This window comes from Aquarana catesbeiana, linkage group LG02 (assembly GCF_042186555.1).
Source record: "Aquarana catesbeiana isolate 2022-GZ linkage group LG02, ASM4218655v1, whole genome shotgun sequence".
In the NCBI taxonomy this organism is placed as follows: domain Eukaryota; kingdom Metazoa; phylum Chordata; class Amphibia; order Anura; family Ranidae; genus Aquarana; species Aquarana catesbeiana.
Window position 1 is genome coordinate 388,958,747 of NC_133325.1, and position 27,884 is coordinate 388,986,630.

At 41.4% G+C, this 27,884-nt stretch overlaps 1 protein-coding gene across 1 annotated transcript in view; it reads right to left on the reverse strand.

Moving 5' to 3' along the window:
• Positions 1–21,773: 21,773 nt before the first annotated feature.
• Positions 21,774–27,884, reverse strand: part of LOC141129930 (uroplakin-3b-like) — a 54,431-nt gene continuing 48,320 nt past the window's right edge. Inside the window, exons 5-6 of the mRNA XM_073617958.1 lie at positions 24,679–24,808; positions 21,774–21,822 (exon numbers count right to left, since the gene is read on the reverse strand). Of these exons, the coding sequence (XP_073474059.1) occupies positions 21,774–21,822; positions 24,679–24,808 (179 nt within the window). The remainder of the gene's footprint in view (positions 21,823–24,678; positions 24,809–27,884) is intronic.

Sequence of the window (27,884 nt, forward strand, 5' to 3'; positions counted from 1 at the left end):
AACCCCCCAGGCTTTGTTGCCCCTTCAGTACAGGTCTTCAAGGAGATGGTCATTAAGGATCTGATGACACTTAATGTCTCAAAGAACAATACCAACAATGACCTTCAGTGTCATCTTAAACAGATCTGTGAGCGCAACGAAATAGTTATACGCCCTGCAGACAAAGGTGGGGGGGTAGTTATTTTAGATAAATCCAGCTATCTGGAGGAAATGAACAGACTTTTGTCTGATCGTACCACCTACTTACCCCTAGCATGTAACCCAACCACTAAATACAAAAGAGAACTTCAGACCCTTGTTGATAGAGGATATCAACAAGGAATTCTGAACAAAAAAGAAAAAACATACCTGGTCCCCTCAGCTCCGAGGGTCCCAGTTATGTACTATTTACCAAAAATACACAAAAATCTGATTCATCCACCTGGCCGCCCGATCATTAGCGGCATAGATTCCATTACGGCAAGAATTGGAAGATATGTGGACAACTTCCTCCAACCTCTTGTTGTTTTGACTCCCTCATATCTGAAAGATACTACCCAAGTCATTAATTTACTTGAAAGTTTTGAGTGGAGAGACGGCTACATCCTAGCTACGGCGGATGTAGCCTCTCTCTACACTATTATTTCCCACCAACAAGGTTTTGAGGCAGTCAATTATTACCTTGATCAAGACCCAACATTAACATCAATACAAAAACAATTTATTATGACTCTTCTTAATTTCGCTACAAGCCATAACTATTTCTGGTTTGGGGGCGATTTTTTCTTGCAAACATGCGGTGTAGCTATGGGCGCCAAGTTTGCGCCCAGCCTGGCCAACTTATTTATGGCCAGGTGGGAAAAAGAAGTCATAGACACCGATCCCCCCAAGGAACTGCGTCTATGGAGAAGATATATCGATGATGTCCTCCTTGTGTGGGACGGAGATATTACATCTCTCCATAGTTTCTTCTCCAGACTCAATTCTAACAACAAAGGCATTTCTTTGATGTTTGAAGCTAGCCAATCGAGTATCCATTTCCTTGATTTAAACATTATGGTTACAAATGGGTGTCTAACCACCAACACACACTTCAAGGAAACGGATAGAAATGCATACATACCACTCTCCAGCTGCCATCATCCATCATGACTGAGGTCTGTCCCTAGAAGTCAATTTCAACGTATCAGACGCAATTGTACTGATATTTCAGACTTTCATTCACAAGCTCTAATATTAAAACAACGATTCTTGGACAAAGGCTATCTGGAGAGTGATATTGATACCACCATTAACAGGGTTGCCACTATGGATAGATCTCAGATGCTGAGGGGAGATAGACAACGAGATCTGGGACCTATTAATAAATTTGAGTGGTCCATGATCACGGGATATTCCAATCAGCATTATCTTATCAAAAAGATTTTCCGTAAACACTGGAGTATTCTTCAGAATGATCCAATACTTTGTACAGTTATACCTGACCAACCAGTTTTGATCTACAGAGGGGCCCCCTCCCTAAGACACAGTGTAGCCTCAAATGTGGTCGACCCTCCACGTACCATCTCCTTCTTTCAAAATATGAAGGGTTTCTTTCCCTGTCATAGATGCAAGATCTGCCAGATCAATTCCTTCAGGGGCAGGAAATGTGAAACTTTCAGCTCGACAGCCACGGGAAAGACATACAGCATAGAGTCTTTTATAACATGCTCCACTCAATATGTGGTCTACCTTATCCAATGTCCCTGTTCGAAACAATATATTGGTCGCACCAAACGGGAACTTCATGTGCGCCTTTCTGAACATGTCGCTAACATCAAACGAGGATTTACGAAACATAACCTTTCCAGGCATTATGCCAAATACCATAATAAAAAATTAAAAGGTACCCTGTTTGTAGCTATCGACAGAATACGTCCCCACTGGAGAGGGACCAACATGGTCAGATCCATCTCTAGACTTGAAACCAGATGGATCTTTGACATGGCATCTTCCAGACCGCAGGGGTTAAATGTGGAATGGGATATAAACTGCTTCATAAACAACGCATGAAGCAACACACCATTGTTTGGCCTTTTGTATTGTTTATTTCCTCTTCCACAATTTTATGAATTTTTACTTTCTTAAAAACTAATTCTTTTAGTTGAGATTATGATGTTTATCCATATTTATTGTGATCCCCCTCTTTTTTATTCCCTTTTTTATTTTTTCCCTTTGGTAAATCAGTTTTTACTCCGAATCTGATGTGAGCAGATTTTTATTTTATGTCATTTTATTATTCTTGTTACGGCAGGTGCATCGGTTGTGCCCTTTTTCCTTCCTGTGTAGAGCCTTTTCCATTGATCTCCTTTATCTCCACAAGATGGCGATCTTCTTTTTTATCACTTCCTTGTTACATATTGGTTTACCATTAACAGCCAGAATTCAACATGGCTCTTTTAGATTCATTTCTATCACACACACCATGTTCGCCAGTAGTTAAAATGGCGCTCTCTATGTATTTATAAGCCCAGACGTGATGACCCGTCATTCGGCCAATCCCCAGACGACGTCCTATCTTGACGAAACGCGTAGGGAGGAGCCTACGACGGTGACGTCATCACGTTCTCGGAAGGGCTTGAACACAGGAAGTGAATCGCGGCACACAGAGACGCCGCCGCTCCGTTTGAGTTTTCACATGCTGCATACTTTCTACAATATTGTAAGTGCGATTCTTTATATACTATTAAATTTTATATCATACAATGTTTGCGCTATGGAGGTGTTCTCTTTTGTATTTCCGGTTTGATGGAGTATTAGAACTACTGATCCTGCATTGTACCTTGGGTTTTGGGAGACCATAATCCCTATGCTGGGCGAGACTGCCATAATAGCAGTCATCGCCGTCTGGTAAGCAGACTCTACTCATACACGTTTTGGTGGATCACATCTAGGCACCTTTCGTCACAACCTCTCTTGGATGGGTGTTCTTTATTTATTTATATATTTGTGGACTTATTAAGAACTTTTGGATTTTTCTCACATACACTTGTGATTTCAGTTTTGCTTCTTACTTGTATTCGCAATATGTTTTGTCACTAATTGTTTTATATGTCACTTGGCGGAACTCAATTGTATCTTTTCACATATCATATTAGCGCTGCACTTTATTGTTTATTATACTTTTGAAAGTCAGATACAGGATTTTTTTCAGGGTGCTGGCAGCTTTTTTTCTTTTTATTAATCTAAGCGCAGCTTTTACCCAATTTGGGTCTCCTTTTTTACATCTTTTACAGATTACCTGTTTCGAGTTACAGAGGAGGTCTAGTGCTGGAATTATTGCTCTCATGCTAACGATCGCGGTGTATGTAGCCTGGTGTATCTGGCTCTGATAATAGCCAGTGCCTCACCAGCCACTGACCTCACCGCACGTCTCTGGTGTGATGGGTAAGTTATCACCAATGGGGGGGAGAGTAATTTTGACTGCCATGACCCCCCATGTGGGAGGGGGGTTAAACTTTACTGACATGACCATCAGTGTGTGTGTGTGTTACATTTCACTGTTGGTGACCAGCAATGTGTGTGGGGGAGAGGTGTTAACTTTTTCTGCCATTGACCACCAATGCAAGTGGAAATAAATTTCACTGCCACTGACCACCAATGTGGGTGGGTAAGAGCACTAACACCAGTGATGAAAGATATTATTATTATTGTACTCACCAACACCAGTGCTTGCCTTGGGGCTATTATTGTGTCCACTGACATCAATGTTGCAGGTTATTATTGTGTCCACTGACACCAATGTTGCAGGTTATTATTGTGTCCACTGATACCAATGTTGCTGGTTTTTGTGTCCACCAACACCAGTGATGGGGGTTATTACTGCATTCACTGACACCAATGCTGGGGGTTATTATTGGGTCCACTGACACCTATGCTGGGGGTTATTATTACATACACTAACACCAATGCTGGTCTGAGCCCTTTTTCTTCTTTCTTTTTAGATGCTGGTCCCCCAAGCCAATATTGAAGGTGGCAGCACAGCCATCAGCTTTGGTAGCTATTTAGTAATTAGTGTATAGCAAAGAGCACTACCTCCTGGATTTAAGAATTTTTACTGCTAGCATCACTATTTTTAATATTGTGTTTTTTTATGATATGGTTATTTATCATAATCTCTATTAAATGGGATACATCTTCTTGTGTCTTTTCACATTCATTTAATATGCTTGTCACAATTTGGTTACTTTGTTGGCCATTTCCCTCCCCCTCATGCCCCCTGGTGGTTATTCAGGCACCTTACAGGTCCTTTTCTATACTGCTTCCAGCTCTCAGGTTTATTGAGTGCACACAGGTAGCTTTTGTTTAAATCCAAAGTTGACCACCACTGTTTTAGGTAAATTATACAAGGAATTGTATATATCTGTAGCACTAACTCTCGGTGGAGCTGCTGGTTTAAAGCGGGCTTGTTACCTTCACTCTCGATACCTCTGTTTCACCGGCACCGGGTCTAGGGTTCCGTTGAGTTTACCTTTGGACGATATAAGCACCAAACACTTGAGTAGGTTTTCCAATGCTTTAATGAACAAATAAATGAAGTAGCAGGAAAGAGGCAGAAGGAAAGCTGCAGGGAAGCTCAAATACCTTTCCTTAGTATTCTTCAGAACATTCTTTGTAATTGAACACTTGTAGTTGAATGCGCTCCCCTTGTGGGATTCAATCTCTGCCCGCCTGGATAGACCTCTTTCACTTGTCTAGCAGCCAGTACGTAGCACGAACAAAAGACTCTGCCACAGACTTGTTTGAAATAAAATCCGTACGATCCTCTGCCATGGGATGTATTGGTTTGCGATGAATGTCAGACACAGTACTTGAACCTTTAAGCCAACCCGGCAGTACTATGCAGTAAGACTACTTCAGGATACGTCCTCCAACCGAGTCACCAGGCCCCTCTCCAGACCAGCACTCTGCATGATCCTTCCATGACGGGTCCTCCCCTGGGATCTTCTTGGTTGTCAGCTTCTTCACTCAGGATAGACAGGACCATTCCTCTGCTGCTGTGGTAGGCCCCAGACAGGCTTCTGGGCCTACCCACACGCCGCAGCGACGTGGGCCTCTGGAACGGAGGACCATGAGGTGGTACTCCTAACACATACCTGTTGGCCAGGAGGGCCAGCAGGTGGCTGAAAACGAACCCCAGAACATGGCGTCTGTCCCATAAATACCTCTCCCAGAATGCAACTCGGAGGACCACCTCCACCAAGTTATCTCTGGGACAGAGGAGCACTCATACGCTTCAACATGTTGCCTTTCCAACACCAGCGCATGGTGACAACGACACCCACCGGCACAGTGTGGAACTACACGCAACGTCAGCCGACCTGGAACAGAGGCAAATATAACTTCCTATAATAAGTGACCCACTAGATTTACCTATCAGCGGTAGATTAAAATCTACCAGCGCTACATATCTATGAATGGGGTTATATACCAAATGTTTGAAACTGGACACATCTGTGGTGTTGCTATGCTGGTCACAGAGCTTGAATGCTATTTGATTCAATATTGAAGCGACACATTTCAGGTTGGTTCTTTATAGAACATGCTCAGAATATATAGTGATAATATGCATGTATTGTTGTGAAATAACAAACAATATCAGCACATACACCTATTTAACCATTGCTTTGAATTAGAAGTTTCTGGCAGCAAGAGGAGGAGGGAATAAGCAGCAATGCTGGACAGACACTTCTGTACAAGGTGAGAGTTTTTCCACTGACACCAATAGTCTCTCCCAGCTCCCACTTGGCACTGTTTTTTCTCCCTATCTCTTGCCGCATGACTGTGCCCGGCAAGAGATGCAAATTTTGTAAGTTTGCCTACTTACAAAGAAATGAAGGGTCTATTATTTTTATCATAGGTGTATTTTAAATGATAGAGACTGATCATCAACCAAAAATCCAGAAAATACACATAATGCAAATGTTATCAATTGAGTTGCTGTTCAGTGAGTAAAATAAGTATTTGATCCCCAAGCAAAGCATGACGTAGTACTTGGTGGAGAAACCCTTGTTGGCAAGCACAGAGATAAGATGCTTCTTGTAGTTGGTGACCAGGTTTGCACACATCTCAGGAGGGATTTTGGTCCATTCTTCTTTACAGATCTTCTCTAAATCCTTAAAGTTTCTTGGCTGTCTTTTGGCAACTCGAAGTGTCAGCTCCCGCCTTACATTTTCTATAGGATTAAGGTCTGGAGACTGACTAGGCCACATCATGACCTTAATGTACTTCTTCCTGAGCCACTCCTTTGTTGCCTTGGCAGTATGTTTTAGGTCATTGTCATGCTGGAAGACCTATCCACGACCCATCTTCAGTGTTCTGGCTGAGAGAAGAAGGTTCTCATCCAAGATTTTAAAATACACAGCCTGTCCATTGGCCCCTAAATGCGGCAAAGTTGGCCTTTAGCAGAGAAACAGCCCCAAAGCATCATGTTCCCACGTCCGTGCTTGACTGTAGGGATGGTGTTCTTAGGGCCATAGTCAGCATTTTTCTTCCTTAAAACATATAGCATTTTTCCCATTGTATATCTAGTTTGTGTGCACCAAGTACCTTTGCAAGCCCAGATATTACTTTGTACACATAGTGTTGACATCATCACTGTACCATACATACCCTGTGAAGAGAACAGAACTGTGCAAGGGGTCCAGCATTTCCACCCACTATAGTCTGCCTGCAGAAAACTATAGAAGGGGGTGGAGACAAGACCAATCATCCTGTACACAAAGAGAACAACAGTGACCAGTCTTTATTACAGGAAGCTCCTGCACAGGTGAAGTTTCACACTGGATTACTGCGCGGATCTGGTAAAAATATGCCAAGCGCACCAAGTAAAAAAACAAGACTCTTGTATTTAGACATTTGCTTATCCTGGAGTTAAAATGTGGTTGCACACTTTTGTAGGTAATACTGCATAGTAACTACACAATTATTGCAACTGACAGTGAGTGTTTTTATGGTCTTGTGGATTTAGTAAGCATATGAATCCTACATGTTCTTACAAGCCAAAACTCTGTCAACAGAGGCCCTAATTATCCTTAAAAAGAAAAATTGGGTCAGTTTTGAGCATTGTAATTGTTATTTGTGTTGTGGATCACAGAAACATAACAGAAGCTAATCCAATTAGGTAAGCGAAATGCAAAGGCTTTGTGTTCAGTGTTCAATGTTAATTTGTGACAATGGTACCATCTAGTGGTCAGAAATCTCAACTAGCTAGGCTGACGCTGTACGATTTTATTCATTTACACTTTGGAATTGATAATAAATGTACTTTTTTGTAGAAAAGTTCAATGAAATACCCTCCATCAGATGCAAATCTCTAACTGAGAAAACCAGTGTGATCTGCAGGATTTAATATCTTCGATTAGGCTAAATCAATGCAAGCCAATATCTGTGGAAATCAACTCATGCAAAGCTTTAGACATGGTAAGCTGGGTTTCCTTTAAAAAAAACATGTTTTACTTACCTACCTTATTATCTTTATACAGGGTTTATACAGTACAGTACAAGAGTTTGTGCCGCATTTTACAATTTGAAGGGAGAAGGGAGCACATTTAAAGTACAAGGTAGGAAGGAAAGAAAGGTAGGAAATTAACCAGTTGCTGAACGCCCGCTGTCGAAATACGGCGACAGAATGGCACTGCTGCGCAAATCGCCATAGCTGTACGGCGCTCGCGGGTAGGGGGGTGTGCGCGTGCACCCCCACCCTCCCAGCGGCGATCAAATTTGTTGCAGAACTGATCAGTCTCCAGGTTCAGGCCAATGGTTTCTGACCTGGACCTGGTGATCAGTTCTGGCGAATGAGAGAATGTCCCCTGTCTGTGAGTGTAAACACAGGGAGGAGAAGTGATGTCATCTCCCCTTGTGGAACCCTTTTCGGTTCCAGAGAGTGGAGAGAGGACATCCAAAAGTGAGTACACCAACACTACACTGACATCAGGACACATAGGTACACTTGTCACCCCCTGATCACCCCCCCCCCAGTTAACCCCTTCACTCCCTGTCACTGTGTCACCAAGTGCAGTTTTCAGATTTTTCACTAATCACTGCATTGGTGTCACTTGTGACACTAATCGGAGTTAGGGCAGTTAGTAGTAGACCCAGATAGCTTTAGGGTACCCCCATTAACCCCCTAATAAAGGTTTAACCCCTTAATCACCCCCCATTTAACCCTTTCACCCCCTGTCACCATTGTCACTAATATAGTGTACAGATCTATTTTCTGATTGCCGTATTAGTGTCACGGGAGACGCTAGTTAGTTGGTTTTCTTTGGCTGTCCTTTCCTCTGGCCCTGCCTCAACCCCGGCTGAGACAGTCTGTTCCAGACCACCAAAAATCTCATTGTTGGAGTTTTGCCCAGTTTATGGGCTAATCTGTAAGTAATTTTTTAAATAAATGGTTGTTTCTGAATTTTTTTTTCTATTCAGAAGGTTTTACATATATTAATATTCATTCTATTTTATTTGATTTTTTAGTAAATACTTGCATCCCACCCCTGATGATTGTCAGGAAGCCAAGAAACGCGTTGGGTTTTAAACTAAGGGTGCTGAGCTAAGCCTATTTTTATCATGAATTTAATTAATATTACTTACCCGAGTTTGTATCCACATCATGTGATTTATGTAATTTTGATTGTTAAATTTACGACCCATGTACTTCTTTGTAAGAATTGCATCAATTTATGTCCATTGATTTGTTTGCATAAACTTATGATTATCAATATAAATATATTAATCTTCTATGATTATATCTGTATCCTCTTATACTTTATTTTATTTTGTTTATGCTTTTAAAAAAATCATGGACCACTCTTTGCCTGACGAAGGGGTCCTGCGCGGCCCCACCTCTTTTGTGATGTAACTTCTTTCCATTAAAAACCTTCTTGGACAACTTTTTGCTGATCCATGGTGTGCTGGCGAAGATGTACGTTTGTTAGAAAGAAAAAGTAAGACTGACTGTGACTTTCACTTTTTAATGTGCATGATTGTCCTAAAGGTTGACTCAAACATTATTGAAGCCAAACAGTCAAACAGTTGGCACTTAGAATTTTTAGGGTGTTAGAATACCACCTCCATATGTTCTCATAGGCTTCCCCTAAACTCCATAAACAGAGGTTTTCAGTTCAGTGGATTTCGGAGGATTTTTTTAAACCAAGTTCAATTTGTTTGGAATGAATGGGTAAGGGTTCTAAGGTAGGAAAGTTGCCCATAAACCCTCTGACACCATATGGCAGGATGAAAGAGCCCAGTGCCATTTCCAAAAAAGGAAGATTTGTATTCTAGAACATCTCTTACTAGTCCTTTGTATATCATATTGTATTGGCAGACAAACGTTTAGTATTTTAAGTACTGGTATTTTTTTTAAACGTTTACTTTGCTTGGAATGAATGGGTAAGGATTGCAAAGTAGAAAAGTTTCCCATAAACCCTATGGCACCACATGGCAGGATGGAAAGCCCAGTCTCATTAACAGAGAGGAAGATTTGTATCCTAGAACATCACTTATTAGTCCCTTGTTTATCATATTGTATTGGCAGACAAAAGTTTAGCCTGTTCCATAGTGTGCATAAAAAATTTGCATCTTGAATGAGATACCCAGCCTGCCAGAAAGATGTGAATCCCAGTATTTTTTCTTTCAGTCATTTATATTTTATACATTTTTGCATAAAGTTAAAGTTATGCACAACTTGTCATCAGACATGTATCTTGATTTATCATTATCTTATCTTTGATTTCTGCCATATGGATTTATGTTGTGATGCCTTTCCTGTTTGAAAGATATGCATCTCCAAAGTCAAGACTACCAGCCATGCAAAACTGCATCTTTGCACCCCATGTGCCAGGAAGATGGCTAGCCAATTTTCTCTCTGAAAAAATGTGTATCATAATTTTCTGTCTGTCCGTCTGTCTGTCTGATGGGTCCAAACACACTGGTCTACAGGACTATGGGTATGCACATTCAATTATTTCAGTTACTGATATACAATACATATACCTGTTCATTATCTCTACAATTTCAAGTCCATTTCAAAATAGTAAAAATGTAACTTTTATGTTTTACTTTCTCTTCTTTTTGTTCAGTCTTTATTTGAAAGGAAACCTGTACTGACCGAATATACAGGATGCTATTTCTGACCTTTTCTGCAAATCCTATTTGACTGGCTGTCATGTAGATCCAAAGGCTTCAATAGTTTCTGCAGCATCAACTAGAAGCACTTATTGGGAGATATGACTTCTTTTGTGATCTGTATATTTGTTCTAGGTCATCAATTCAGAAAGTGTTAAACCCACAGACAGACTGACTGCTAGCATTGCAAAATGGCTTTCTGTATTTCTCTCGATGGAGGTTTTTAGTATATACTGATTTTAGCTATTAAACGGTATAGTATGGCATTCATAAATCAGACTTTATTTTTATGTCATCATTTCTATTACAGATTAAAAAGAAAAAGGTTTTGTGCTTAATTTTAGGATAGTTGTACAGCCATGAAATAAATAACTCTGTAAACGTGAACCCTTTATGTGTTGCCAATTGCATTTCTGAATGCACAACTGGCTGATGGGGCTTTAGGAATCATTCATATGGCTATTCTAAAAATTAGAAATAAACCTACTGTTTTGCAAAATAGTAATGAATGTGATCATTTTGTTTTAAGAAGCCTCTATTATACTTAATAGTGCTTTACTATGCATTATGTGTCCATTAGCCAACCTCACCATAAGTTTAATAGTTATAGTAGGTGCCAATTTGCATTCTGCACTTACCGTTATTCTTTGTTCAGGGTGCTTTCTGCTTTCACAAAAGCCGCTGATGATGTGACTATTAGTTCTTTGCAGTTATTGGGACTCCTCATATATCGCTGGTATATATACCATAGCTGGCCATCTGCACCAGACAGTCTCCTTGCTTACCACCAATATTGATTTATACACCTGGTTGGCATATCTCTCCTTGACAAGGGATGATGCTAATTGAAGAGGTGTGTAATAAATGGCATGGCCTGCAAAAATTCCTATTGTTTATAGGAACTTTCTGATTACTGAGATGAAAATACAATGTTATCAGTGCTACAACACACATATTGAAAACAAACTAGCATAGAGTGAGACATTTGTCATTGATCAAGCTCAACAAAAGCCGGGGCAGGAGCTCATGACATGTAAAACTGAGTTTCTGGTACACCCTGACAAAGAGTTCTGCTACACTGTTGATCTCACATTCATAATGCTGCATTAGTCACTGACACCGTCCTAATGGATTCTGGGGTTTTTACTTACTAAAATGAAATATTACTGTCTACATGTGTTATAGGAAGAGTTGAAATTGTATAATGCTAACACATTTTTTGTTACATTTGTTGGAGTCAGTGGTACAATGTTTTTTTATAATGTTTCCGTACATCTGGGGACAGTCAGGACACTTGAGATAAGCTTCTGCCTCATTATGAGTCTAGTCACATCTATGTGCACTACAACACACCGTGTCAGGGAAATGGGCGTAGAAGAACTGGCAATGTTGCCAATATCCATCATGGGCACATATGGCGAACTTCCGTGCACGCATTGCGAACCGGCACAAATAGGTGAATGCACGTGCGCAATGGCGCACGCATGGCGTGACAGATACTGGCACCCACTGGCCTATTTGAACCTGCTGCGATGAGCATGATGTTGCTGGATTATCGTCAGCTTCCCTGTGTTCCCTGTGCTTCTGTATCCCTAAATTCTTGGGCTTCCTGTTACCGACCCGGCTTGCCTTGACCCTGCTTCCTGATATCCTGGTTTGACCTCTGACTTGTACTTCTGACTCTGCTCCTGCTTGCTTCCCTGTGTTTGACCCCGGCTTGGTTCACTGACTCCGCTCTCCTGTCTCCTGTGTATGACCCCGGCTTGTTCCAGTTTTGCTGCCTGACTGATCCATATGCCCTTTGGCCTGGCTCTTGGTTTTCTCTCTACCACACACCTCAGCATACCTGCTCCTCAAGTCAAGTGATCAGTCCTTCTGACTACAGCATCTGGCAAACTCTGCTTCTTTGGGCATTGCACTCCCTGTATCATCTCCAGGGGTGTGTTGCACTTAGCAAGGGCCACAAGGGGGGCCCTCTCAGCACCTCGGCCTCAACCTGTGTGTGACAAATCGGGGTTCATTTATTAATGGCATATAACAGGGGTCTCTAAACTTTCTAAACAAAGAGCCAGTTTACTGTCCTTTAGACTTTGAGGGGGCCGTACTGTGGCCAGTGAAAGCAGAAATTGCCTCAGGGTCAATGGGAGTAAACAATGCCCCATCATTGGTGTAAGTCAGAGGAATAATGTCCCATCGACGTTAACAGTGGGAGGAATAGTGCCTCATCGTTGGTGTCAGTGGGAGGAATATTGCCCCATCATTGGTGTCAGTGGGAGGAATATTGCCCCCTTCATTGGTGTCAGTGGGGAGAATAGTGTTGTCTATATTCCTATCACTCACATTTCTGGAAAGCAAGGCCCATCAATGATAGGTGCTGTAGCGATTACCAGCTGGATCCTGGAAATATCAAGAGAGTGTATCGCATCACATGCCTGACGAAGGGGTCCTACGTGACTCTGAAATAGTGCTTTTTTGTTGATGGGAGGAATAGAGCCCCATCATTGGTGTCAATGGAAGGAATAGTGCCCCATCATTGGTTTCAGTGGGAGGAATAGTGCCTCATCATTGGTGTCAATATGAGGAATAGTACCCCATCATTGGTGTCAGTGGGAGGAATATTGCCTTATTGTTGATATCACTGATAGGAATTATGCCCCATTGTTGGGGTCAGTGGTTGGAATCTTGCCCCAAGGGCCAGATAAAGGCAAGCAAAGGGCCACATCTACCCCCAGGGTGCAGTTTGGAGACCACTGCCATACAGGCTGTTCACTTTCCAAGGGACTTTTCTCTTAGCTTAATGAAAGAGGTGAAGCTCTTCTGACTTCCGTCACCCAATCATGTTTAGTCAAAAAGACTGTTTTTTTTTTTTTCCTTGCACCTGATTGCGTATTTCTTGCAAAGTGAATTGCCACCACATTCACTAAGCTAATGGAAAATTCTCTTGCAAAGTGAACAGCCTATTTGCCTTTAGTGCATCAATTTCATTATGTACACCTGTGTTGTGTTTTTAATGGCACTTCAGTAAGGCAAGAATGTTTTCTGGCCTATGGACAAATGTACATGAAGGTATAAATGGGCTCCATGTATTCCACATTTAAAAGGAATGAGATAGTTTAAAGCCCCACTAAGGGATAGTAGTCTTCAGTGTACACATATACATTTCATTTGGGAGTTGCTAGTTCTATTATAATGCAAGACATGCACAAAGAACTTTAATACTTTAGGAGAAAATAATGTCTATGGATCACTGGGCTTCAAGTAACCTAATAGGTCCATTCACACTGGCGATTAGCACACCCTGTGAATTCAGGTGGTTAGGATGGCCATACATTGTACAATTTTCTGGTTCAATTTTCCTTTAGATTTACCAAAACCATATATTATGAGGTTAACAATCAGGCAGCCCCTTGCACCACACAGATGAAGGAAATTGAACAAGAAAATTATATAATGTATGGCCAGCTTAAAAATCTGCGGATTCCTGTGCCTGGAATAACAGGCATGTGTAAAGAACTAATGATGGCTGCATGTATCTGTGGCTGTTTGCACAGCCAGCGATTACCTGCAGTTAGGGACATATGATAGTGAGAAGGTGCAGTTTGTATGCATCCAGCCGTGATCACTGAGTCTGGGTTCATACTGATGTGGTGCGTGACACTGCATGTAATTCGCACAGGAATCGCAGCACATTTCTGTGTGAATTACATGCGGTGTCTCTGGGGTGCGATTTGAGCCATGGATTTGTATGGTTCAAATCCCAACTCATTCAGGATCCTTTTCTTTGTCCGCTCCAGAATCGGATCACCCATGTGATCTGATTCTGCAAATCGCACTGCCTTTTGCAAACCAATTTAGGGGTATCGTTAATTTAACATACACTCTGCAATCGGTTGGCATGAACGGGTTGCGATTTTGATGCGGTGCAGAATCAGCATTGCAGTGAATTTGCACCGCATCTAGTGTGAAACGAGGCTGAAGGTTATTACTGGCTGTACACACAACTGCCAACAGTCCATGATAGCTGTGATTGCAGTAGGCTCTTCACACACCTGCCAGTCCATGATTATTAAAGTGTCAGTAAATCCACAAAAATATATAGTCTCTACAATAAATGTGCCTATCATTGTGTGCCTTCATTTTTTTAAATACATATAATTTATAATAAATTTCTGTTGATCTGCCATTCCCTGATATGATGTACATATAGATAGACTGAGGTGCTAACACTGTGGGAGTTCTAGTCCCCCCCCCCCTTTTCTCCCATTTTTTCCTCTTCTCGTGTGCTTTTCCTTTTTTACCTATACCCGTTCTCCTTCCATATACCTCCCTAATGCCCTGTACACACGATCGCGCATTCCAACAACAAAATCTATGTTTTTTTTCTGACGGATGTTGGCTCAAACTTGTCTTGCATACACACGGTCACACAAATCTTGTCAGAAATTGAGAACGTCAAGAACGCGGTGATGTACAACACGTACAACGAGCCGAGAAAAACGAAGTTCAATAGCCAGTGCGGCTCTTCTGCTTGATTCCGAGCATGCGTGGAACTTTGTGCATTGGAATTGTGTACACACGATCGGAATTTACCAGAACGGATTTTGTTATCGGAAAATTTGAGATCCAGATCTCAAATTTTGTGTGATTGAAATTCAGATGGAAAACGTCCGATGGAGCCTACACACTGTCGGAATTTCCGACAACAAGCTCCCATCGAACATTTTCCGTTGGAAAATCCGACCGTGTCTACAGGGCATTACCTTGCAGGATCAGGCCAAGTCATGATCACTAAGTCACTAAGCTGTTGCTAGACTTGCCAGGCTTCACAAGTTTTTTGCACAATTGCAGCAAGTCTGCATTGCATGAATTCAAATCAACTTTTTTTGCAAACATTTTGCAAGTCTGCTGCAAGTTCTGGTTCAGTTATGTTGTGCAATAGTCATCCCACCACAGGGGTCACTGTAGCTGAATTTTCATGCTGTAAACTTGCAGAGCTCCTGCTGTAGACTTACCACTGCAACTTTGTTCTTGCTAGAAACTTACCACGCAAATTCGCTACAAATTGGAAAAGTGTCAACAAGAACTTGTGCTTCAATTGCTCTGCAAGTGTACAACTTGCCAGTGAAGATGTGCAGCAAGTTACCAGACTTACAATTCAACACTGCCACAAATTTGTGGCAAGTTATCCTTGCTATCTGGGAAAGAACTTGTGTGTTTGGGTCAGAACTACTTAGCGCTAACTTTTCTATATTTGTGCTTGTTTTAAATTTTTCTTAAGCTATTCTTAAAGCAGAACTTCAGTCAATTTTCATCTTTCCATCTATTACATCTTCTGCCCTTGTTGTTTTAACTTTGGATAGTAAAACATTTTTTTTTTCCTGTTTCTTGTCTGGAAAAAAGCCTAGGCTTATGACATCATGTACAGCTCTCTCTCTCTCGTGAGAGTTTGCCAGGAAGGGAGGGGGGATGAGTAATAAGAGGGTCAATGAGAGCTGCAGAGCTGGAGATGTGCCTCTGTGTGTCTGTGTAAATCCAGGACGTGAACAGGCAGCAGCTTCAGCTGCCCACAGTTAAAATGGCCAGACTTGGTAGAGGGAGATTTCGGCAGCATATTTGGCAAGTACAGAATCACAGTATATATAAAATAATATGCAAAGTAGTTGGAGAGAAGCTTCAGACTGGCAAAGATGTTTTTATTACAAATTATGTGAGCAGACTGCAGTTCCTCTTAAAGTTCTATAAAAATCTGTCATGAGGCAAGGAAGTTGGAAATGATTATTTTCTCATTTGATGCTACAGATTTCTATACAAATGAAGAAGTAGTTTGACTGTGGATATTGACTGTGTTCATTTAATGTTGCAACAAAACTTCTGTTTACAGGACAGTGCCCTGAAATGCGATGCATCAGAAGTTTATGCTGATGAATTGAAACACTGTTTATTTACATATTCTTCAAACACCATGCCTCATTTCTAGAAAATAAAATATACAGTATATATAAAAAAAGATTTGTTGATCTGAGACACAACCAGGATCCTACACCTACCCTTCCATTTTCTTGCTTTGCCATTTTCCCCTCGTGTTCTCTTTCCCTAATTCCTCTTGCCCTGTTCCTCACCCTTCCCTCGCCTTCTTCTTCGTTTTTTCCACCCACCCTTAAGCTGGTCTTACACAGGTAGAGTTTTGCTTTACATTTTTCATTTTAAAAATGTTTCTCTGATTTTCTAATTGTTAATGGGGTCAATTCAATGTTCATTTTGAACTGACGGGATTGGATGGTAATAAGAACATTAGAAGGAGCAGGATGGAATCTTTTTCCTGAATGAACACATTTCTAACAGCGAACACGATTTTTGTTGGAGAAAGTCTATTCAATCTGTTCATTCCGAAATGGAATGTTAAAAACAACCAACTTTTGTCATTTCAAATGACATTCACGAAGTTGTGAATTTTTGTATAAATGTTCATTCGAAAATCTACTAGCGTATGGCAAGCTTGATCCTACTGTCAGAAAACCCAATTAAACCATGCCCATTCATAGCACTAGTTTACTGATTACTCCTAGTCATGTACAACCTTTATCCCACAGAATGCACAGTCTTTATCCAATATGCCCTAAGATAACCACTACACCACCTCTAACCCTGGCTAACACCACAATCCTGGAGTTCCCCTTGGGAGCATTTAATGCTGCTTAACTGTGTTATTTTAACTCACAATTGCACAGTCGTGTGCCGATGTACCCAAATAAAATGTATGTCCTTTTTTCCCACAAATAGAACTTTCTTTTGGTGGTATTTGATGACCTTTGAGTTTTTTCTATCTTGCGCTACGTACAAGAAAAGGACAATTTTGAGAAAAAAAAAAAACAACAATATTTTTTACTTTCTGCTATAAAACATATCCAATAAAAAAACTGAAAAAAAAAGTAATTAGTAATAGCAGCAATCAGCGACTTATACCGGGACTGCAATGTTGCAGTGGACATTCGGATACTAACTGACACTGTTGACACTTTTTGGGGACCAGTGACACTAATACAGTGATCAGTGCTAAAAAATATACACTGTCACTGTACTAATGACACTGGCTGGAAAGGGGTAACATCAGGGGAAATCAAAGGGTTAACTGTGTGCCTAGCCAGTGTTTTACTACAGTGTGGGAGGTGCTTTTACTAGGGGGAAGATATGGATCCTAGTCCCTGATTTGCAGACATAGGATCCATGCCTTCCCTCCTGTTATAATGGCGATCTGCCTTGTTTACATAGGCAGGCCGCCGTTCTGTGCCTCTGCAGGGTGATCGATGGGTGCCAGCGGATATCGAGTCCATGGTACCTGCTGATCGACTACTGCTGTGTATAATAACAGCGAGAGTGAGCCGCCGGTGGCGTGCATTCATGCCCGCTACCCGCAAAAGCCGGATAACTTATATATAAAAAAAGTGTAATGCCCCGTACAGACGGTCGGATTTTCCGATGGAAAATGTCCGATCGGAGCGTGTTGTCGGAAATTCCGACCATGTGTGGGCTCCATCGGACATTTTCCATCGGATTTTCCGACACACAAAGTTGGAGAGCAGGAGATAAAATTTTCCGACAACAAAATCCGTTGTCGGAAATTCCTATCGTGTGTACACAAATCCGACGGACAAAGTGCCACGCATGCTCAGAATAAATAAAGAGATGAAAGCTATTGGCCACTGCCCCGTTTATAGTCCCGACGTACGTGTTTTACGTCACCGCGTATAGAACGATCGGATTTTCCGACAACTTTGTGTGACCGTGTGTATGCAAGACAAGTTTGAGCCAACATCCGTCGGAAAAAATCCTAGGATTTTGTTGTCGGAATGTCCGAACAAAGTCCGACTGTGTGTACGGGGCATAAAACTGCTACAGGGCAGACAGCAAGTGGTTAATCTACTGATACATTACTTAAATGATCTGAGCAAGCAGCAACAAGTATTTACTATAACCTAGCTGCATGGTATCCCTGTGTATGTAGGCCAATAGAAAATATTTTGGAAAAAATCCACTGTAAATAAAACACTTTTATCCACCCCGTCAGGAGAGTGCTGCTGGTGATGTAGGTACCTGGTAGCCTAAAGGGGGTGAGCAAGAGTGTTTGATTACTAGTGGCTCTTCTTGTGCCATAGCTCAGCCGGCACCACTGTGGGTAACTGTGGCTCCCAAGGGTCTTCTGCAGTCTTCACCTCCAGCTCTCCAAGCTGAGGGGAGAAGATGGAAACTGAGCGGTCACATGACTATAGATAAAAGCCCTAAAAAAAAGGTTATTGTCCTGGATTTTAATGATGGAGAATTGAGTGAAATCCTTAGTGATGGTGCCAGATAATTTGTTTTACTGGCATTGCATTTACAAGCACTGGGGGAGTTACTTGTAAACAATACTTTATTAAAGATTAACTAAACCCAAGACCAGAACTGTGATAAATTGCAGATTACCATTCCTTAGGTGTGCTGGATGCATTCACCTGGCAAAGTTTGCCAGGTATTACCTATCCACTGTGAAAGTCTGATGCCTACCTCCTTGTTTTTCCACAATGACTTCCTAGTCCTTTTATGCAACCAGCATCAAGGCAGATCATCTCCATAATCGCTATAGACTTTCCAGATGACCAGACAACCATATGGCAAAATGTGGACTAAGCCAAACCTTTTGTTTATTAAATTGATCATTTTCTTTAGGAACTCAGGTCACCTCTTGTTGAAAAGCACGCTAAATTATATTTTAAGGTTTATAACCGTTCTCCTGCTTCATGATTTTTCAAACTATTTCTGCTTTTATACTAAATGAGAACTACACAATACATTCACACCACATACGCTTACAGTTCTCAGAGTCAACTAGGAGTAACCTTGGCGATTTTTACTGTTTTGAAGTTTGTTATAGTGCTTTCTATGTGCTGCTAGAAGCAAATGAAAACTAACCCCACCCCCACATCTTGCAGAATGGTCTATGGACATTTGTACTGCAATGAAAATGGAAGAACTCAAATCTCTGCAAATTCTTAACCAATGTAAATACTTGTATTTCTACAATATTAAATATGGAATCAGGGCCCTTTCAGCCTGTATTGATTTTTCCTAATGCAATTACATTTCTGGTCCATCCTCAGCTCTGAGAGCATAATGTTCTATCTACCATCAATACTCATATTCTTTGTACATTTGCTCTTTCTTGTGCAAAATTTTTCCTTTCCTTACTGGCTTGCTTTATCTCTGTAATTACTAATAATATAAACCCAAAACTTCTACCGGTTTTAGCAATCTTACATTTCTAGACATTCTTCATTTCAACTTGCACTCTGAGGACAATAAAACACAAAAAACATTTTATAATAGTATATGTTTATTATAGTTCTGCTGAGATACACATTTTGCACTTTATTTAAATTCAATCTGTAGAATCATCAAAGCTGAATTCATGTTGAAATACATAAATGGGAGTTGTATTACCTAGGGTAGCATATTTTAATGGAAGACATCTGGTTGGCATATGAATGCTACTGTAAAGGGGAGAACAAAATACTGAAATCAAGTCAAACTCAGGTATTTACACTAGTTGCATTTTAACCCAGTATGTATTAGTTAATTTGGCAATACCTCTTTTCCCTGGAATTCATATTTAAATATTATTAAAAGAGAAGTATGGGGTTTCCAAAAAAAAACAAACCTTATACTCACCTAGGTGGCTACAACATTCAATCGATGCTGCTTTAGCCCTCTCTTGGCTAAAAACAGATCGAGCTGTACTCATGTGATCCACAGGAGAAGTATGGCCAAAAAAAGCTTTGGCCATATTTATCCTTTAATGTGTAAACATATTTAACATAAGACTGGTAAGAGACAGCATAACCTGTGAGCACATACGCACATATGTACTTAAATTGAGTTTTGTCCCTCAAGTTTTGGCTGAAGAACTTTCAAAGTCAAACGCAATACGCAAATCTAAATTTCTAAAAACTATATATATATATATATATATATATATATATATATATATATATATATATATATATATATAATAAATTAATGATTAATTTCTCGATCGTTCATTTTTTTGATCGATCAAAATTCTTTTGAACGGTATTCACCTCTCCGCCTCGGCTTCCGGGTCTTCAGGGAGTTCTGTCGGAGATCCGGTGACGTCACGGACATCGACGTCACCTGACTCCTCCCCCCTTCCCCAAGTGCCTCCGTCTGCTAATGAAGGCCTGACAAACCAGAGCTGGTTTGTCAGGACCTGAGGCAGATGTGCTACCTGGAGAAACAGTTGAAGTCATGAGCTGTGGCTCTACATTCTGCAGGGAGAGCGATCTAGAGCTCCGGGTGGAGTGTGGACAAGGAGATGAAGGTCCAAGTCCAGGAGGTGGAGGAGAGGTGAGCAAGGTCTAACATAGTACGGTGCTGAAAATGATTTAGCGATCTTATCCATGTACAGTTATCTTAATGCAGCAAAATTTGACCCTTCAATAATCCCATGGTCATTTAAAGGGTATCTAAAGGCCAAATAGTTGGATCCTCTTGGTGGGGAAATCAACAAAGAAAAAGGAGGAGATGGCTAAATACTTTTAAAAAGGAGACAGAATCTTTTTTAGGTTTATCAGTGATGGATGGAAAAAATACCATGGCATCACTAGCATGAAAACTGGGTACAACACTTGTGGGGCGGTGCAGTGGCAGTAAACACTTAGATTTAAGTTACAGTAGCAGAACTGTATTGAAGTTGATTGAAGTTCAATAAAACACAACTACACAATGAAACTAACTAGTGTTGGGTGATTGCATATAGTATATACCACATTTACCATTGACTAATGCAGGGTTGCAATGCAAGGAGATCAGCTAAAAGTAGTTGGATCTGTATGTGCATTATAATTAATCGAAAATAGTCGATTAATATTAATCGATTTTAAAAAAATCGATTAATCCAACACGAAAATTGTAATCAGTAACAGCCCTAATATATATATATATATATATATATACACACATATATAAATATTGTTATTATACTTGCTATAGAAAACATGCCATTTCTTATTGTGCACTAGACATTAAAGTTTAACAAAAGGCAAAAAATGTAAATTGGATACAGTAGAGAGGTGATAGAACCACTGTTTGTATTGCTGTCTGTGTACTAACCAGGGAGACTCATCCTCTCTAATTGTCCTGATCTCCAGTGTCACTGGAAAGAAAGTGAAGGTAATTTGAAAGTTTGGAGTTGCCACCAGAATGAGAATAGAGGGGGAATCTTCCAATTGGAACAATTGTACCCATGACAACAGTCTTAGAGGGAATATCCTTCACATTGGAAAGATATCCTTTCTCTTCCTGTTGACTCTACAGGACAGGGCATGAAGGTAAATCTTCCTAATGAGACACAAAAGGCAATAAACTGACTATCCAAAGAAAACAATTTTGCTTTTTTATATATACATATTATATACAATTGACAGTCACCTAACAATATACAAATTGTACATAGATAAACATAACATGCAGATTATAGGTAATCATTACAGCAGTGTTTGGTAAAATCTATTATATGATAGAAACAATTAAACATAAAATAATGATATTTTCACACTTATGGCAGCAAAATGTTATCTGAATTATTCACAGCCCTGTTGACATCGCTTTGGTGCAAATCTTTTGCAGCAGCTAAAAGAAAACAAAAATATTTACTGTATTTTTTTTTTCCAAAGATTTTTTTCATTTTATATTGTACAAAAATAATAAATGTATTTTTGAAATATCTCTACTGCCTTCCGTTGCTGTTATATTATTCCCTACAGTTCCCTAAGGCCCCTTACACACTGGGGCGGTGGGGGCGTCGGCGGTACAACAGCGCTATTTTTAGCGCTGCTGTACCGTCGTTCTTGTAGCTGTATTCGGCCGCTAGCGGTGCGGTTTTAACCCCCGCTGGCGGCCGAAAAAGGGTTAAAATCACTCGTACAGCGCGGCTGTAGCCGCGGTATTGCCGCGGTATAGCCGCGCTGTCCCATTGATTTCAATGGGCAGGAGCGGTTTAGGAGCGGTGAATACACCGCTCCTTTACCGCTCCAAAGAAGCGGTTTGCAGGACTTTTTTCACCGTCCTGCCAGCGCACCGCTTCAGTGTGAAAGCCCTTGGGCTTTCACACTGAACAAACAGCGGAGACTGTTTAGGGGCGGTTTGCAGGCGGTATTTTTAGCGCAATACCACCTGCAAACCGCCTCAGTGTGAAAGGGGCCTAAGTATACTTGAAGCAGTCCTAGATGTTCATCTGTAAATACATGTTACTGTTTTTACATACTACAATGTTCTCACCTTGACCACAAAAATAAAAAATAATAGATGCTAATAAAAAATGCTGACAGTTATGGCTAACACTAAAATGTGTGGGTCCATCCACGAACTAATAAAACTGGATTCCACATGGGCATTTCAATTAATGCCATAATCTCCTGCTTGGTTTTTAAAGTGATTGTAAACCCTCACCTAGTAAAACAACCCATTAAGCTTAAAATTGAAATGAAAGGCAAAAAATTTGTTTTTATAGATATAAAAAAAACTTTACAAATACCTTTTTTCTCACTTTTTTATAAGTGATCACTTTCCCTCTGTTCCCTCTGTTCTGTTGCTACATAAGAGCTGGGGGAGGAGAAGCAGTAGCACACTGAGCTTCCCAGTGAGAGGCTATGCAGAGGAGGCATGTCAGGACAAGTCTGATCATTGAAGGAGAATAGGCTGAGTTCCCAGCTGAGCTAGAGAACTAACCATGCTGTGTTCTCCCACTTAATGTGGTCAGTTTTTAATAGGAAAGCAGAGGAACTGACAGGAACACCAGGGATTTCACACAAAGGAAGCATTACAAAAAGAACAGGATACTTTTTCATACAAGTACATGGTACAGCAGTCACATATCAGGAATATGAAATGCTGGTGTAACAAACAGCTTACCATCCCCATTGATCAATGTGCATCAGTAATCCCCAATCTTCAGTTGAAAGTTGCAGTTAAGAGATGAATATGGTTCTACAGAGTTCTTTAAAAGAGAAGTATGGGATTTTTTTTTCTCCATATTCATACTTACCTAGGTGGATGCAACATGGGACTGATGCTGCATCTGTCCCCCGGTGTCTCTGCACTGAGAACCAAGCCATCGAACACCGCCAATGGCTCGGTTCTCTCAGCTTCCAAGCAGAGAGCTGCTGTCTGTCAGTCAGCAGCTCTCTGCTCTGCCTCCTCCCCTGCACTTACTGGAGCGCTGAGCTGTGGAGGGGCGGGGAGCGGCCATCTCAGGCTCTCAGTGGTATCACTCCAGGCACCTGGCGGATCCAGACTTTATTGTCGTGATGAGGCGGTGCCTGGAGTGATTCCAGTGACATCAGCAGAGATCGGACTTCAGATCGCTCTCTGTTGAAAACGGGTCACAGGAGTGCAAAACAAACTACACTCCTGTGACCCGTACAAGAAGCCCAGCCAAACAAGCTCAGGATGGACTTCTCCTTTAAGGTCTTCACCTTTTAACATTAATGTCTGGGGGTTGGAAGGATCCTCCTTATCTCTCTGTAACTACTGTTCTGCAGAACTTTAAATATTGCTTGCCAGTGACCAATATGCTGGCAACCCAGCAGACAAAATCAAGCACTCCCTGCTTATGACAGTGCTGCAGTTCTTTATTTTTACTCTTATCATCAAGTTAAGTATCACTTTTATGTTACTGCTTAGGCTGGTGATTTTCTGGTGGTCTTTGTGGGTCATATAGACAGGACCATCCTTAAAGGAGTTGTAAAGGCAGAATGTTTTTTTTTATCTTAATGCATTCTATGCATTAAGCTAAAAAGCCTTCTGTGTGCAGCAGCCTCCCCAGCACCCCTAATACTTACTGGAGCCCCATTGCCTACCGGAGCTGTGACTTGGCTCGGATGCCCCCATAGCAAGAGGCTTGCTGTGGGGGCACTCGACAGGGGAGGGGCAAGGAGCAGCGAAAAGGGACCTGAGAAGAGAAGGATCCAGGCTGCCCTGTGCAAATCCACTGCACATAGGAGGTAAGTATAACATGTTTGTTATTTAAAAACAAAACAAAAAACAAGACTTTACAATCACTTTAACCATCTTGTCTCTTGTCTGTTGTCTAAATATTATTTTTTTACATTTTTTTTTTACTGTTTGCTATTCTACAGATGAGAGAAAGTACAACGGGTCAACCATTTACAGGCTTATTATATTGCTATGCTCTAGAAAAGTAGAATCAGACAAGAAGACAGGGTCATCCTCTAAACATAAAAGAGAAGAGAGTATGTAGGGTAGAGACAATGGACAAACCTACTACAGAATTGTAAAATGATGATGACACAGGGTGAGGAGCTTAGTGATCTGTACAAAACAATCTCCCTGTCTACTCAATCCGAATCTATCAAATATATTGTGCTACATATAGTATTGATAGCAATATCTTTTAAAAGAGTCTGTTGGCTTTTGAAGTACCACAATACATTCTGTATAGATTTTAAATGTAGTGACAAAACTTACCATCTCAAGAATAAGACAAGAACAAAAATGGCTAGTAGTGCAAGTACGAGCAGTGGGAGGATTGTTGAAATAACGATCATGCTAGCACTGCGCGATCTAGGATTAGGGTCAATGGTATGGAAATCCTGTGCTGCAAGACAAAACGTAAACTTTAATAGTTGTTTCTGCCACAGTGCAACTACATGGATTTATTTCACTTGGAATCTGCAGATATAGATGATCAGTAAATAGCTGTATTGCTTTCCATAACAGCAAAACCATGCCTATTATTTGCATATTAGGAATATAGAATAAAAAAAAGAAAAAGAAAATAACAATAAAACATTTTTCTGTGTTAAAAGATAAAAAAATGTGTAGCATTAAAAATAAAGTGTGCTTTTTTAAATCTATTTAATAATAAAATGTTGACTACTCATTTATTGTCAATATGATGGGAATAAATATGGGGGGATATAATGGTGTGCCTGTGAATTTTGGGTAATTAGATGGACAGCGCTGACCAAGAGACTGCTCTGTTACTGACTACTATTAGTAAGAGAATTTTTTGTGAGATGCTATTCACATTGTTTACACTGTCCTGTTAGGGCTAGATGTTCTTGATTAATACTAGAGAGTGAGACTGTTCTATTGGAGAGAGACTGTCTTGCAAGAAAGATACTATTATGTGAGAGACTGCCAAGTGAGAAACAGTACTTTCAGAGAGATACTATTAAGTGTGCCCTGTTGATGAGATATTCATCCCAATTGCCAGGGCAACTTCACTCTTCCCTCTGTGCATTAGAGCACCCACCAGCCACATGTTAGGAAGCATGTGATGCATAGTACAACATCACACATGTACCCGGATACTCTGCCGGCTGTAGGAGAATGGGAGGAGGAATGGTGGAATTCTGCTAGAGAGCAGGCTGTGTGCTCCTCTGCAGCATTCCATTACCATAGCCTGTGACAGAGGGGAGAACAGAGAATCCACCATGCCGAGTGGCTCCTTTGGGGGTAAATGCTACACATAGAACACTTTTAGAGCACATGTGAAGTTGAAATGATGCAAAATTACATGTGTAGCGGTACCCCCGTAGGAGCTGCTGAGTATTGTGGTCTGTCTGTCACCCTGCCCCAGCCAGGCACAAACTTGTCATTCATCCAGAGACATGAAGCAGTCCATGCGCTTTGTTTTTTTTAATGTTTTATTGAGGGAGATTGAACTTGGATAGGGATGGGGACATATGAGATGCCCATGGAATCAAAACATTAACAATTGGGACTTTATATACATCCTGTATATACATCACTCCTTTTCTCCTCCTGCACATCACTTCCTTTCTTCAGAGTATCACTCCTTACTCCTCCTGCACATCGCTTCCTTTCTTTCTTTCTCCAGACTAACTAGCACTGTAGGCCTGGCACTGGCTCAGCCAGGCCCAAAGCAAATGCCCTGTACAGGAAGGAACCGCAGGCCCCTATGGTGTAGCAAATAGAAAAGTCCCAATGCTAGCTGTCCCTGTGGCTACTGCTCCCAGTGCCACCTCTTCAGGTACTGCCAGCCCTCCTGGCTGCAGCTGTCTCGCTCCACTGCCCATGACACCACCATCCCCCAGACTGGCTCTGTACCCATCTCCCAGACTGCTCCACATCAGTCCTCTCAGGCGTGCCCCCAGTCCTCCCGACGGTGTGCTCACTCACCAGCACTCCTGGCTGCCTCTGCGGTACTCCTGGAGACTTGCCCGGCGGTGTTCTCCTGCTCTCCTCGCTTGCTGCTCCTGTGCATACTGTCCAGGACACCTCCACATTTTCTTGGAGGGCCCTGTCTGCACCTGAGCCCAGGCCCAAGGTCATCCCCCCAGATTGGGGAGCTCCCTCAAAGGCCCTGACAGCCTAACACTCCATCTCCATTCTTCCAGCCAATCAATTCCTTGCCAGCTGGGCTGACCCATGGTATTTAAGGAGGCCTGCCCCCTGCCAATCCAAGTTGGGGATTGGTCAGGGCTCCATAGAATACCCCAGGTGGGTCCACCTCCCCTCGCCACCTCTCTTTCCAGAACATTCTGGAAAGAAGTGGGAGGTCCTGGTGACACCACCTGTGAATCACCCAGCACTGCTCTAGGTCACTCCAAACCCAGATCACAAAAACACGCCTAGGCTTGGCTGCCAGCCAAGCCTGGAAATGTACCTATTACATTATATACCTAAAAAACACTTTACTCTACTAGCACACTAGAGGGTGCTACACATGATTCTCACGTGACATTAGAATAAAAGTCAGTTAAGGGCAGAGTAGTGCCAGGCTGGGGTGGATTACAAGGATAAACGGTTTTGTCTCACATTATTATAGGTGGTCAGAGCAATTCGAAGATGCCATCTAAGTAGATGTATTGGGTTTGTCACAGCTACACAGGACAATTTTGTAGGGCCATAATATTTATTTATAAAAAAAAAAAAAAGCATACAAATTCACCCAGTGAATGTGCATGTATGTTATTTCTGTGTGAAGAGGGGCAAAAAATAAATGTTATTAGGCTATTTCATGTGCTGGATGAATGTTTTTTCATTTATACTTAGTGCCATCTAGTGTCCAAAAGTCTGCTTTCGGCATTTATCACGTAGTGCTAAAATTATTTTGCAAAGGGTGGGTAGCTTATGAAAATGCCTGTGCCAAAAATCAACTGTATCACAGACCCTAATGCAAAGCATGTTTTATTTACAGGTAGAAATCTAGTTTGCCAGCCACGAAAGGACCTGGATTGGACAGCTGTTTGCACCATGCTGTCCCTGAGTCCCTGGGCCTCTTTGTCAGATGGGATAGTCAAGTATCTGCCTTTAGGGAGAACCTGTGTCATATTGTGTCACACTATCCTGGCCTGAGGCCCTCCTTCCCACATATTCTTGGTCTGCAGTTGGTTTCACACATAGGGTGTTCCTTCCTCACATTAAGGAAAAAAACTTTTAGGAGGGAAGTGTCCATCTGCAGCCTTGTCAGTGTCATTGCAGCCTTGTCAGTGCAGCCTTGCCCCAGTGTCCATTGCAGCCTTGTTATTGCAGCCTTGTCAGTGCAGCCTTGTCAGTGCAGCCTTAACCATTGGCCATTGCAGCCTTGCCCCAGTGCAGCCTTTCCCCAGTGCAGCCTTGCCCCAGTGTCCATTGTAGCCTTGTCAGTGCAGCCTTTTCCCCCAGTGTCCATTGCAGCCTTGTCCAAATTTAAATATGGCGCC